The sequence below is a fragment of the Lampris incognitus genome, chromosome 11, assembly GCF_029633865.1.
Source record: "Lampris incognitus isolate fLamInc1 chromosome 11, fLamInc1.hap2, whole genome shotgun sequence".
Classification (NCBI taxonomy): Eukaryota; Metazoa; Chordata; class Actinopteri; order Lampriformes; family Lampridae; genus Lampris; species Lampris incognitus.
The window spans coordinates 50416826-50430074 of NC_079221.1; the positions used below are offsets into that span (position 1 = coordinate 50416826).

The 13249-nt window shown below is 47.5% G+C and overlaps 1 protein-coding gene across 1 annotated transcript in view; it reads right to left on the reverse strand.

The window, feature by feature from the left end:
• plekhm3 (pleckstrin homology domain containing, family M, member 3) overlaps positions 1-13249 on the reverse strand; it is a 135872-nt gene that overhangs the window by 45358 nt on the left and 77265 nt on the right. Inside the window, exon 4 of the mRNA XM_056289979.1 lies at positions 9509-9702. Coding sequence (XP_056145954.1) covers positions 9509-9702 — 194 coding nt within the window. The remainder of the gene's footprint in view (positions 1-9508; positions 9703-13249) is intronic.

Sequence of the window (13249 nt, forward strand, 5' to 3'; positions counted from 1 at the left end):
TGGTACAACAGTCACATTACTGCTGATGCTGCAGCAATCTGCCTGTCAATCTCCTGCTCCATCCTACCCTCACTCGTGAACAAGACCCCGAGATACTTGAGCTCCTTCACTTAAGGCAACAAGTCATCCCCAACCCGGAGGGACCAATCCACCATTTTCCGGTAAAGAACCATGGCCTCAGAATTGGAGGTGCTGACTCTCATCCCAGCCATTTCACACTCAACTGCAAACCGCCGCAGTGCACGCTGGAGGTTGCGTTGTCATGAAGCCAACAAAACCAAAATCATCTGCCAAGAGCAGAGATGCAATTCTGAGGTTCCCAAAATGGACACACTCCTCACCTTGGTTGCACCTTGAGACCCTGTCCATGAATATCACAAACAGAATCGGAGACAAGGGACAACCTTGGTGGAGTCCAACACCCAACGAAAACATGTTTGACTGTGCTGAGAAAGCGCATACAGCTCTCACTTTGGTTATACAAGGACCGGATGGCTTGTAGCAACTGCCCCGGTACCCCATACTCCCACGGTACCCCCAACAGAGTGGGATTTTTAATGTATTATAATACAGTGCATCCGGAAAGTATTCACACCCCTTCACTTTCCCCGTATTTTGTTATGTTACGGCCTTATTCCAAAATGGATTAAATTCCTTTTTTTTCTTCTTATCAATCTACATACAATACCCCATAATGACAAAGCGGAAAAGGTTTTGTAGAAATTTTTGCAAATTTATTAAAAATAAAAAAATGAAATATTGCATGTACAGAGGTATTCACACCCTTTACTCACTACTTGGTTGAGGCACCCTTGGCAGCGATTACAGCTTCAAGTCTTCTTGGGTATGAAGCTACAAGCTTGGCACACCTATATTTGGGGTATTTCTCCCATTCTTCTCTGCAGATCCTCTCGAGCTCTGTAAGGTTAGATGGGGAGCGTTGCTGCACAGCTATGTTCAGGTCTTTCCAGAGATGTTCAATGGGGTTCAAGTCTGGGCTATGGCTGGGCCACTCAAGCACATTCACAGACTTGTCCCGAAGCCACCTCCTTCGTTGTCTTGGCTGTGTGTTTAGGGTCGTTGTCGTGTTGAAAGGTAAAACTTCGCCCCAGTCTGAGGTTCTGAGCACTCTGGAGTAGGTTTTCATCAAGGATCTCTCTGTACTTTGCTCCATTCATCTATCCCTCGATCCTGATTAGTCTCCCAGTTCCTGCCACTGAAAAACATCCCCACAGCATGATGCTGCCACCATCATGCTTCACTGTAGGGATGGTATTAGCAAGGTGATGACAGATGCCTGGTTTCCTCCAGACGTGATGTTTGGCATTCAGGCCAAAGAGTTCAATCTTGGTTTCATCAGACCAGAGTTGCATAGGATAAAAAAAATCTAGGGAGTATATTCACTTTAATAACAGCTATCCATCCCAGCCAGGAAACTGGAAGTGACAACCACCTAAGTAAATCCAATTTAACGTGTTTAAGGATAGGAGACAAACTGTACAAGATAACGCTAACAGAGAGACAGAAAGTTAGAAAGGCATCGTGAACAATGCAGCAGATAGCTCAGACAGTGAACAAAATACAGACAATGAACAGGACGTCAATCAATCAATCAATCATTCAATCAAGTTGCATTAAATACAGGTGAAGTGGTGCATCCACCAGTAACACAAACTGAAACAGAGCACAATGTTTGTGGTAACCCTGTCTCTTCTGCAGGTGTAAAGTTAAGAACAGGACAGACTGTAACATTTAGGAACAGGGATGACTGTGTTCTACATAGAGCCAGAGTTTTAGGCAGAGCTAAAGCTACAAGAACAAAAATTGGTATAACCTTCAACATCTTGAGCCTGATGACAGTGATGGACAAAAGGAGTCAGTTGACATGTCACATGTTGATAGTCTTAATATTAAAGCAGAAGACATGGATGCTTATAACCAAAGAGATTGCATTTGACACAGCTAAACAGGAATAAATGAAGAATTGGCACAATAATGATGTTTTTGAGGAGGCTGAAGATGCAGGTCAAAAGTGTGTCTCCACCAAATGGGTCTGTAGTCTCAAAGAAATTTCCAAGGGTATTGTGCCCAAAGTACGGCTCAAGTTGCAGAAAGATTCCCCAACCTGTGCTTCTGAATCTCAGGCTATTGTTAACAGTAATCTGTCAAACTCGGTGGCAAGTCCATACTATGGACATCAAATCTGCATTCTTGCAGGGCATGGAGCTGTCCAGGGATATTTATATTCGCCCCCCTCCTGAGGTAGGAAGTGAAAGTGCTCTATGGAAACTAAAGAAATGTGTATATGGTCTTGATGACGCATCACTGTATTGGTATAACAAAGTGCAAGAAATCATGCTGAGCACAGGTGGTAAAGAGTCGCAGGTGGATCCAGCAGTCTCTTGTTGGTTAGATGAGGAGTTTAAGGTTACTGGAGTACTTGCATGTCATGTAGATGATTTTCTTTGGGCAGAGTCCAAAACTTTTCAACAGATGTAATTCCTCAATTGAAGTCTGTGTTCCATGTGATGCAAGGAGCATGGACATTTCTGCTATTTAGGGATGGATTTTGTCACTGTTGATGGTGTAGTTCAGTGCTTCTTCATAAACAAAGGTTGGATGTGCGGATGTCACAGTGTTCAAGAAATTATACAGTTCTCACTTAGAGACCCTTTTCATTGACTGTAAATCATTCTATTCACCACGGGAATTTTCATCAATTATTCTGGTCGGTGTCTAAATCCCACCACAGGCCTGAGTGAACACTAGAACGACCAGGATTTCACTCCTACCTAAAACGACCATGGGCGGTCAAAACAACAGCTGGTTTTTAAACTCTATATTCTGACAAGACAAATACTCAATTGAGATATTAATGCACTGCATAAGTTAGTATGTCTGTTAGGAAACAACTGACATCAAAATTAACATTTTAACAACTATAATACTATTTTTAAACAATTTAAACTTCCGGGAGACATGGTCGAACTTGAATAGCAAATAGAAAAAGGGAAAATATTACTTGAAATAAAACGGAAATCACGTATTGCTAATCTAACAAACGTAACAAGGCCTATAAAAAGTGAAATGTAAAAGAAAAAAAAGAACGGAAAATAACCACTGAAACAGTAAAACAGTAAAAACTACTAGAACGACTATGGGCGGCATGGGTGGTCATGGTTTTTAAACTTTATATCCTGTCAAGATAAATGATGGAATACGTATGCGTGAATGACAGGGAGGACAGTGGAATGGTGAGGATGCAAGGAGTAGAAGTGACAAAGACATAAGAGTTTGAATACTTGTCCAAAGTAATGGGGAGTGCGGAAGAGAGGTGAAGAAGAGAGTGCAGGCAGGGTGGAGTGGGTGGAGAAGAGTGTCAGGAATGATTTGCGACAGAAGGATAAAAGCAAGAGTTAAAGGGAAGGTTTACAAGATGGTTGAGAGACCAGCTTTGTTATATGGTTTGGAGAAAATGACACTGATGAAAAGACAGGAGGCGGAGCTGGAGATGGCAGAGTTGAATATGATAAGATTTTCATTGGGAGTGATGAAGAGGGCAGGATTGTCATGGGTGTGTGATCTGGGTTATCGGGGTTCTTCCATCCCGATTGGTGTTTCAGTTCACCAGTGCCCATGTGCCTGAGTGACCCTGATTGTCCTGCTTCAATCACCTGTTCCCTTCTCCAATTAGCTGTGCAGTTCCTGCGCACCTGCGCCCAATCTCCCTCCCCTTTCTCCGATTGGCTGTACGGGTCCTGCGCACCTGTGCCCGCTCTCCCTCATTGCCCCCCCCCCAGGTATATCTGCCCCTTGGTTGCTCAGGCTCTTTGTCAGTTCGTCTCACTCACTCACAGAGACTCCTGATCATCATGTCCTTTCGTGAGCTTTCCCGCTGTCTGTACTTGCCTTCTGTTCCTGCTGTTCATAAGTGTTTGTGTAATTAAAGCTTTGTTCAAGCCCAACCTGTCCTTGCTGTCTGCGTTTGGGTCCTCTCCTGCTCTTGCCGTTAACAGAACGGACCGACCAAATATGGACCCAGCAGACCTGCTCAGCCTGCCGTATACATGTGAGGATTTTTGGTATGTCGAGGGACACTTTCCTCAATGAATAGCCAGGCTTCTTTGAGCTTCTCACCGTACTCTGGAAGCAGGACCCTGACTTAGCCCAAGAAGTGGCTTTCTTCAGTTGGAAATTCCAGCTGAATCCAGTTCCTCCCAAGCCCTGCATGACAGTATCTCTGAGTCTCAGCTGCCCAGCGCCCCACAGCCTAAGCTGCCCAGCGCCCCCGAGTCCCAGCTGCCCAGCATCCCTAAGTCTCAGCTGCCAAGCGTCCCAGAGCCACAGCTGCCCAGCATCCCAGAGCCTCAGCTGCCCACATTGGTCAGTCTGTTCCTGAGCTGTTGGCCGGTGCAGTCTGTTCCCGAGCTGTCGGCCGCCCTGCCTCCGAAGCCTGCACCCCGAGCGGCTGCCCCGCTGCCCCCGAAGCCTGTCCCCCGAGCGACTGTCCCGTCGCCACCGAAGCCTGTCCCCCGAGCGGCTGCCTCGCCACCTCCGAAGCCTGTCCCCCAAGCGACTGTTCCATCGTTTCCAAAGCCTGTCCCCCCGAATGGCTTCCCCCGCCGCCTCCAAAGCCTGTTCACCGAGTGGCCGACCCGCCGCCTCCTAAATCTGGTCCCCCGAGCAGCCTGTTCCGCTGCCTCTGAAGTCTGTCCCCCAAGCTGCTGTCCCATCGCTTCCGACGCCTGTCCCCCGAGCGGCTGCCCCGCCGCCTCCGAGGCCTGTCCCCCAAGTGGCTGTCCCGTCGTTTCCGAAGCATGTCCCCCGAGTGGCTTCCCCGCCACCTCGAAAGCCTGTTCACCAAGTGGCCGCCCCGCCGCCTCTGAAGTCTGGTCCCCGAATGTCCTGTTCCGCCATCTCCCAAGTCTGTCCCCCAAGCGGCTGTCCTCCCGCCTCCGAAGCCTGTCCCCGAGCAGCCGTCCCTTCACCTCTGAAGTCCGTCCCCCAAGCGGCTTCCCCGCCGTCTCCAAAGCCTGTTCACCAATTGGCTGTCCCGCCACCTCCGAAGTCTGGTCCCCGAGCGGCCGTCCCGCCGCTTCAAAAGTTTGGTCCCCGAGCGGCCGTCCCATTGCTTCTGAAGTCTGTTCCCCAAGCAGCCGTAACACCGCCTCAGTCCTGCCTGCATCGCCGGCTTCCAGAGCGGCGGTCCTGTTGGCATCACCGGCCTCCTGGTCATCCATCTGCCCAATCTCCAGAGCTGCTCTGCCCTTTGGTCCTGCATCCTGGTCACCCTCCAGATCGGCTCTATCCATCGGTCCAGCCCTCAGGCCATCTGCCTCAAATCCCTGGCCACATTCATCCTCCCCCCGACCCCCTCCGTCCGTCCTGCTTGGTGCTCATGGTCCGTTTGTTTGGGATGTCTGGAATCTGTCTCTTTGGGGGGCGGTCCTGTCATGGATGTGTGATCTGGGTCATCGGGGCTCTCCTATCCCCTAACTGGTATTTCAGTTCACCTGCGCCCGTGTGCCTGAGTGACCGTGATTGCCCGGCTTCACACGCCTGTTCTCTGCTCCAAATAGCTGTGCGGTTCCTGCGCACCTGTGCCCAATCTCTCTCCCCTTTTTCTGTTTGGCTGTATGAGTCCTGCCCTGTCCTGTGTACCTGCGCCCCATCTCCCTCCCCTTTCTCCGACTGGCTGTACAGGTCCTGCGCACCTGCACTCGATCTCCCTAATTGCCCCCCCCCTCCGGGTATAGTATATGCCCCTTGGTTGCTCAGGCTCTTTGTTGGTTCGTCTCACTCAATCACAGAGACTCTTGGTGGCTGGATCGCCACGTCAATTTGTGAGCTTTCCTGCTGTCTTTACCTGCCTTCTGTTCCTGTTGTTTGTGTTTGTGTTATTAAAGCTTTGTTCAAGCCCAGCCTGTCCTTGCTGTCTGCATTTGGGTCCTCTCCTGCTCTCGCCGTGACAAGGATTAGGAACGAGTATATTAAAGGGACAGCTCAGGTTGGATGGGTTGGAGACAAAGCAACAGAGGCAAGATTGAGATGGTTTGGACATGTGTGGAGGAGAGATGCTGGGTATATTAGGAGAAGGATGCTGAATATGGAGCTGCCATGGAAGAGGAAAAGAGGAAGGCCAAAGAGGAGGTTTATGGATGTGGTGAGGGAGGACATGTAGGTGGCTGGTGTGACAGAGGAAGACCCAGAGGACAGGAAAAGATGGAAATGGATGATCCGCTGTGGCGACCCCTAACAGGAGCAGCTGAAAATAGTAGTAGAAGTATTCTGTCAAAGGAAATACCCAATTGAGATATCAATGCATTGCATATGTTAGTATGTCTGTTAAGAAACGACTGACACCAAAATTAACATTCTAACAACTTTTATACTATTTTCCAAACAATTTAAAATCGCTGCTGTCCAATGCCTGTAAATACTGCAACGCCTTGGTGGTAGTCATGGTGTGTCTGAAACAGCGGCTGTAACCAGACATGTTGGCAAAAATCAAAAATCAAGTTTAGACTATTACTCTGCATTGGAGAACACTAGTGTTTTTCTAGGACAGAGCAATGAACTTCACAAAGGAAATGACATGACCAACAAACATCATAAAAAGTGATATGATGTGCATGATGACGCACAAATTACGCGCTGTCATTTAGAAAACTCATGGTAATTTTAGATGGATCTTATCATAACTTTTTTTGTGCAGTTGATTTAAAACGAATTTTAATGCAAATACAGGACAATTCAGGGAGCGGCAGGTCGGCATCTTTTTTTTTTCCACCAAATTATTAAACTTTAAAAATCCAAAACCGTCAAAATGGCAGCCCTGGTCGTTCTAGTGTTAACGAGGCATTAAAACACCTGGCGAATCAAATTACAAACATGTAGTGCAAATATCCAGACTCCCTACTCATTATCCTTGGGGATTCTAACAGACCAAACCTCAGCCATGAACTGCCAAAATACAGACAGCATGTTAAATGTCCCACGAGAGACGAAAACACTCTGGATCATTGCTACACAGTATTAAAGGACGCCTATTGCTCTGGCCCCGTGCAGCACTGGGCCTCTCTGATCACTGTCTAATTCATTTTATCCCACCCTACAGGCACAAACTAAAATCAGCAAAGCCTGTGGTTAAAACTGTTAGGAAATAGACCAATGAGTCAAAACTGGAGATCCAGGCCTCTCTTGACTGGACTGACTGGAGTGCATTCGAGGCTGCATCTATAGACCTGGATGAACTCACTGACACTGTGACATCTAACATCAGCTTTTGTGAGGACTTGTGTGCGCCCACTAAAACCTTCTGTACCTTTAACGACATTAAGCCCTGGTTCTCAGCTACACTCAGGCAGCGTCGTCAGGCCAAAGAGGAAGCCTGCAGGAGTGGAGATAGGATCCGGTATAACAAAGTCAGAAATACAACCACAAAGGAGATCTTAGTGGCAAAAAGGTGCTACTCTGATAAATTTAAAAACAGGTTTTCTGCCAATGACCCGTCATCAAACTGAAGAGGTTTGAAAGACATTACTAACTACAAGTGACCATTCCCGCCCCCCACCCCCCACACACACTGCAGGGAACCATCAACTGGCTGATAACCTAAATGGGTTTTACTGCAGGTTTAAAAAGCAAACTGTCACACCCCTCAACCTCTCCAGCCATAATACACAACTAATTACACTCCCTGCCAGCCACTCTCCCCTCCCCACCGAACCCCCACCCGCACTCAGGATCTGTGTTGAGGACCTGCGCCAGCTCTTCCAGAGACAGAAGACGAGGAAGGCACTGGTCCCGGAAGGCATGTGACCCTCCTGTCTTAAAAGTCTTTGCTTACCAGGTTGTCTATATTTTCACACTGATCATTGGAGCTGTGTGAAGTCCCTTCCTGCTTCAAGCGCTCTACTATCATCCTGGTCCCCAAGAAACTCGGTATCACAGGATTAAATGACTACAGGCCCATTGTCCTTATGTCTGTGGTCATGAAATCTTTCGAGAGACTGGTAGTTGGCCCACCTGAAGGAAATCACAGGCGTTCTGCTCAACCCCCGGCAGTTTGCCTACAAAGCAAACAGGTCAGTGCATGATGCAGTCAAGATGGTGATTGCACTACATCTTCCAACACCTCGACTCCCCAGATACATACGCAAGGGTCATGTTTGTAGACTTCAGCTCAGTGTTCAACATCATCACCCAATATCCTCCACTCCAAACTCACCCGGCTCACTGTACCAGCCCCCCTCTGCCAGAGGATTAAAAACTTCCTGACAGACAGGAGGCAGCTGGCGAGGCTGGAGAAAATCACATCCAGCACCCAGACAATCAGCACTGGCGCACCCCACCCCCCCCCCCCGAGATGTGTGCTCTCCCCTCTACTCTTCTCCCTCTACATAAATGACTGCACCTCAGGTCACCCGTCTGTTAAACTCCTATAGTTTGCAGATGACACAACCATCATTGACCCTATCCGGAATGGTGACGAGTCTGCATATAGACTGGAGGTTGATCGCTGGCCCTCTGGTGCAGCAATAACAACCTGAAACTGAACACGCTCAAAACAGTGGACACACTGCCCCCCACCCCCCACCATACTCAACAGCATGGTGTCTAAGGTGAAAACCTACAGATTTCTGGGCTCCACAATCTCCCAGGACCTAAGGTGGGCATCCAACTTGACACAATCATCAGACAGGCCCAGCAGAGGATGTACTTTCTCCGCCAGCTCAAGAAATTCAATCTGCCTCAGGAACTGATTCAGTTCTACACTGAAATAATCCTGTCTGTCCTCCGCACATCCATCACTGTCTGGTTTGGATCGGCCACCAAACAGTACAGGGACAGACTACAATGAACAGTTAGGTTTGCAGAGAAAATCATTGGTGCCAACCTGCCCTCCATTCAGGACTTATACATCTCGACTCAGGAAACGGGCACACAACATCACTGCAGACCCATAACACCCTGGTCACAACCTGTTCGAACTCCTCCCCTCTGGCAGGCACTACAGAGCACTGTACCTCAAAACAACCAGATATAAGAAGTTTCTTTCCGCGGGCTGTTATTCAAATGAACGCCTAACACTGTCAGTAAATCCAATCATTCTGTATATACTTTACACATATACTAGTACGCTTTGTCATGTCCATCTAACTCAGACATGTACATAAGCAACCAGCTAACATCTATTTAAGTATTTCTGATATATTCACTGCACCATTGCACTTTATCACCTCTTATTTCACCTGTATGTAGTCAATCCTTGTGTATATAACTGAAGATTGTTGTGTTGTAATGTAGTGTTGTTATTCTATGTTAAGTACACTGAGAGAGCCAAATTCCATGTTTGTGCAAACTTACATGGCTAATAAACATGATTCTGATTAGTCTTTTGCATAATACTTAAGTCTAATATAAATATACTTTTGTCAAGCACATTTTCTCACCAGTTTAACCCCAATACCACGATTACTGCTACCATTACTAAAAAAAGTCTTACCTTCGCCTGAGCTCCTCAGCCACAGTAGCTCGACAGCTGAACAGGTATGCTCGCAATGACTGGAGCTGCTGACGAAGACACAGCACTGCACTAAGCGGCTCACAGTGTGTATATAGACTAGGGTTAAGCTGCTGCACGTCCAGTAGTGGCTCTTCATACACAAACTCCAGGAATTCCTTAGCTTGCTTTGACACCTGCAAGGGTATATCAGAAACAGACTCTATAAATAACTCTAAAAACTGTGAACTGCATTCCTATATAGTGCTTTTGAAGTCATACAACAGTGTTTTATAATGAAAAGGCCGCATCGCTTTACTATGTGTGTGTGTGTGTGTGTGTGTGTGCGCACGCGCGTGCGTGCATGTGTGTGTACATCTGTTTATAAGCAGCCCGATAAGTGGACGTACCCCGACATATGGAATCTGGATAGAAAGCTCTTGATCCAGCAAACGTTTTAGGTAGGGTCCTGAACCCTCAACCCCTACCTCTACCGCCAGGGCCAAATCCATCCATATCAAGTCTATATAGCCAAATGAGGTATATAATACACTATATGTACAAAAGTATTGGGACACACCTCTTAATCATTGAATTGAGGTGTTTCATTCAGACCCATTGCCACAAGTGTATAAAATCCAGCAGCTAGCCACGCAGTCTGCATTTACAATAATTTATGAAAGAATGGGTCATTCTGAAAAGCTCAGCGAATTCAAGCGTGGTACTGTGATAGGATGCCACCTTTGCAATAAGTTAGTTTGGGAAATTTCTTCCTTGCTAGATATTCCACGGTCAACTGTAAGTGGTATTATTGAAAAGTGGAAGCATTTAGGAACAATAGCAGGGTCAACAACTGCTGAGGCGCATAGTGCATAAAAGTCGCCAACGCTCTGTTAACTCAATAACTGCAGAGTTTCAAACTTCTTCTGGTATTAACATCAGCACAAAACCTGTGCGCCGGGAGCTTCATGGAATGGGATTCCATGGCCAATCAGCTGCATGCAGACCTTACATCCCCGAGCAAAACGCCAAGCATCAGATGGAGTGGTGTAAAGCACGCTGCCACTGGACTCTGAAGCAGTGGAAACATGTTCTGTGGAGTGACGAATCACGCTTCTCTGTCTGGCAGTCTGATGGATGAGTCTGGGTTTGGCAGATGCCAGTAGAATGTTACCTGCCTGACTGGCAGGTATTAGGCATTGGCATTGTGCCAACTGTAAAGTTGAAGTGACAGTCAAAGGAGTCCAGGAGACGGCCCTGCCAATTGTCTGTTCGTCCCTGAAGCAGTCCAGTCCAGGTCCAGGATCTACAGTAGGTGCACAATTCTAAACTCACCTGCCATTCAGGAGTCCATCGTACTTTGGTTTTCATCTGTTGTCGGTTCTGGTGGCCCTCCATGGTACAAGATACTCGCTCCTTCATTGCCCTTTGTGCTTTCTATGGCCGGAATAAGACCCCCAAGTCCCCTCTGGGTTTTTGTGCCCCCTTCCCATCCCCAGCTGCCCCTGGTCCCACATTTTTTTGGACTTTGTAACTCGCCGACCACCATCTGATGGCCAAACTGTTATCCTGACGATTGTAGATCGCATCTCTAAGGCGGTGCATTTTATTCCCCTGCCCAAATTTTCTACGGCTAAGGAAACAGCCAAGTTGCTGGTCACTCATGTTCAGACTCCATGGCTTCCATCTGGATGTAGTGTCAGATCGAGCACTGCAGTTTGTTTCAATTCCGGAAGCCTCGTGCTCTCTCCTTGGAGCCACAGCTAGTCTCTCCTCAGGCTTGCACCTGCAGAGCAACGGTCAATCAGAATGTGCTACCCAAGACCTGGAGACTGCCCTGCATTGTCTGTTCTTCTAATCCCACCACCTGGAGTAGACATATTGCCCGAAGAGGAAATGCCCGTAACTCCCTCAATTCCTCCACTACTGGCCTTTCCCCATTTGAGTGCCCCCATTATCCCCTGCCCAGGATGAAGAAGTTGCTGTTCCCTCTGCTGGGGCCTTTGTAAGTCATTGCCATCAGACCTGGAGAAGAAGCCACTTGACACCGCTTCACACCACTGAACAATATCAACAGCAAGCTAACTACAGACAAGCTCTGGCTCCGTTATCGACCGGGACAGACTGTGTGGCTGTTCTAGGTTCATTGGCCTGTTTCCTATCGCCAAGGTGATCAATCTCACTGCTAAAACTGCCCTGTACTCTCCAAGTCCACCCTTCGTTTCACTTTTCCCGGATTAAGCCAGTTGGCCCTCCGCCCTCTAGCCTCTCCCCCCACTACTCAGCCCACTCCTTGGCTTGATGGTGGCCACCCTGTCTACACTGCAATTCATTTTTTGGATGCTCAACGTCATGGGATGGATTGCAATATCTAGTCAACTGGGAGGGTTATGGCCCTGAGGAGAGACGTTGGGTCCCTGCTAGATCTTAGACAAGATCTACATCTACACCTTAGACAAGAACCTCATCTCTGACTTTCACAGACGTCACCTTGGCTGATCGGTTGGGAACCCAGATGGCATCCCAGGGGGCTACTGGCATGGACATAACTGATTCTTTTTTTTTTTTTGAATGATCTTTTTATTTGGCGATGTTAACAAGTGCAAAATACAATAGGCATGAAATTAGACTATCTCCTTTTTTCTTTTACACCAACACCCCAACCACCCACCCTTCCCACCCACCAAAACATGGGGTGCACCCGCCTAGAGAAGCAGAAAAAGAAAATAAGATAATAACACATACACAGTAATAATAATAGATACATTTACATGTGAAAGAGGTCACATTTAGCCATGTTCAATGTCACTGTGTACATACATATTCACGATTGAAGTCATACATGCTGCATCAGTCCAAGGCAGAAACAATTTCGATACAATTTAAATACAATATCCACAATATGTACATACACTCACTGGCCACTTTATTAGGTACACATTGCTAGTACCGGGTTGGACCCCCTTTTGCCTTCAGAACTGCCTTAATCCTTCGTGGCATAGATTCAACAAGGTACTGGAAACATTCCTCAGAGAGTTTGGTCCATATTGACATGATAGCATCACGCAGTTGCTGCAGATTTGTCAGCTGCACATCCATGATGCGACTCTCCCGGTCCACCACATCCCAAAGGTGCTCTATTGGATTGAGATCTGGTGACTGTGGAGGCCATTTGAGTACAGTGAACTCATTGTCATGTTCAAGAAACCAGTCTGAGATGATTCGAGCTTTATGACATGGCGCGTTATCCTGCTGAAAGTAGCCATCAGAAGATGGGAACACTGTGGTCATAAAGGGATGGACATGGTCAGCAACAATACTCAGGTAGGCTGTGGCGTTGACACGATGCTCAATTGGTACTAAGGGGCCCAAAGTGTACCAAGAAAATATCCCCCACACCATTACACCACCACCATCAGCCTGAACCGCTGATACAAGGCAGGATGGATCCATGCTTTCATGTTGTTGACGCCAAATTCTGACCCTACCATCCGAATGTCGCAGCAGAAATCGAGACTCATCAGACCAGGCAACGTTTTTCCAATCTTCTATTGTCCAATTTTGGTGAGCCTGTGCGAATTGTAGCCTCAGTTTCCTGTTCTTAGCTGACAGGAGTGGCACCCGGTGTGGTCTTCTGCTGCTGTAGCCCATCTGCCTCAAGGTTTGACGTGTTGTGCGTTCAGAGATGCTCTTCTGCATACCTCGGTTGTAATGAGTGGTTATTTGAGTTACTGTTGCCTTTCT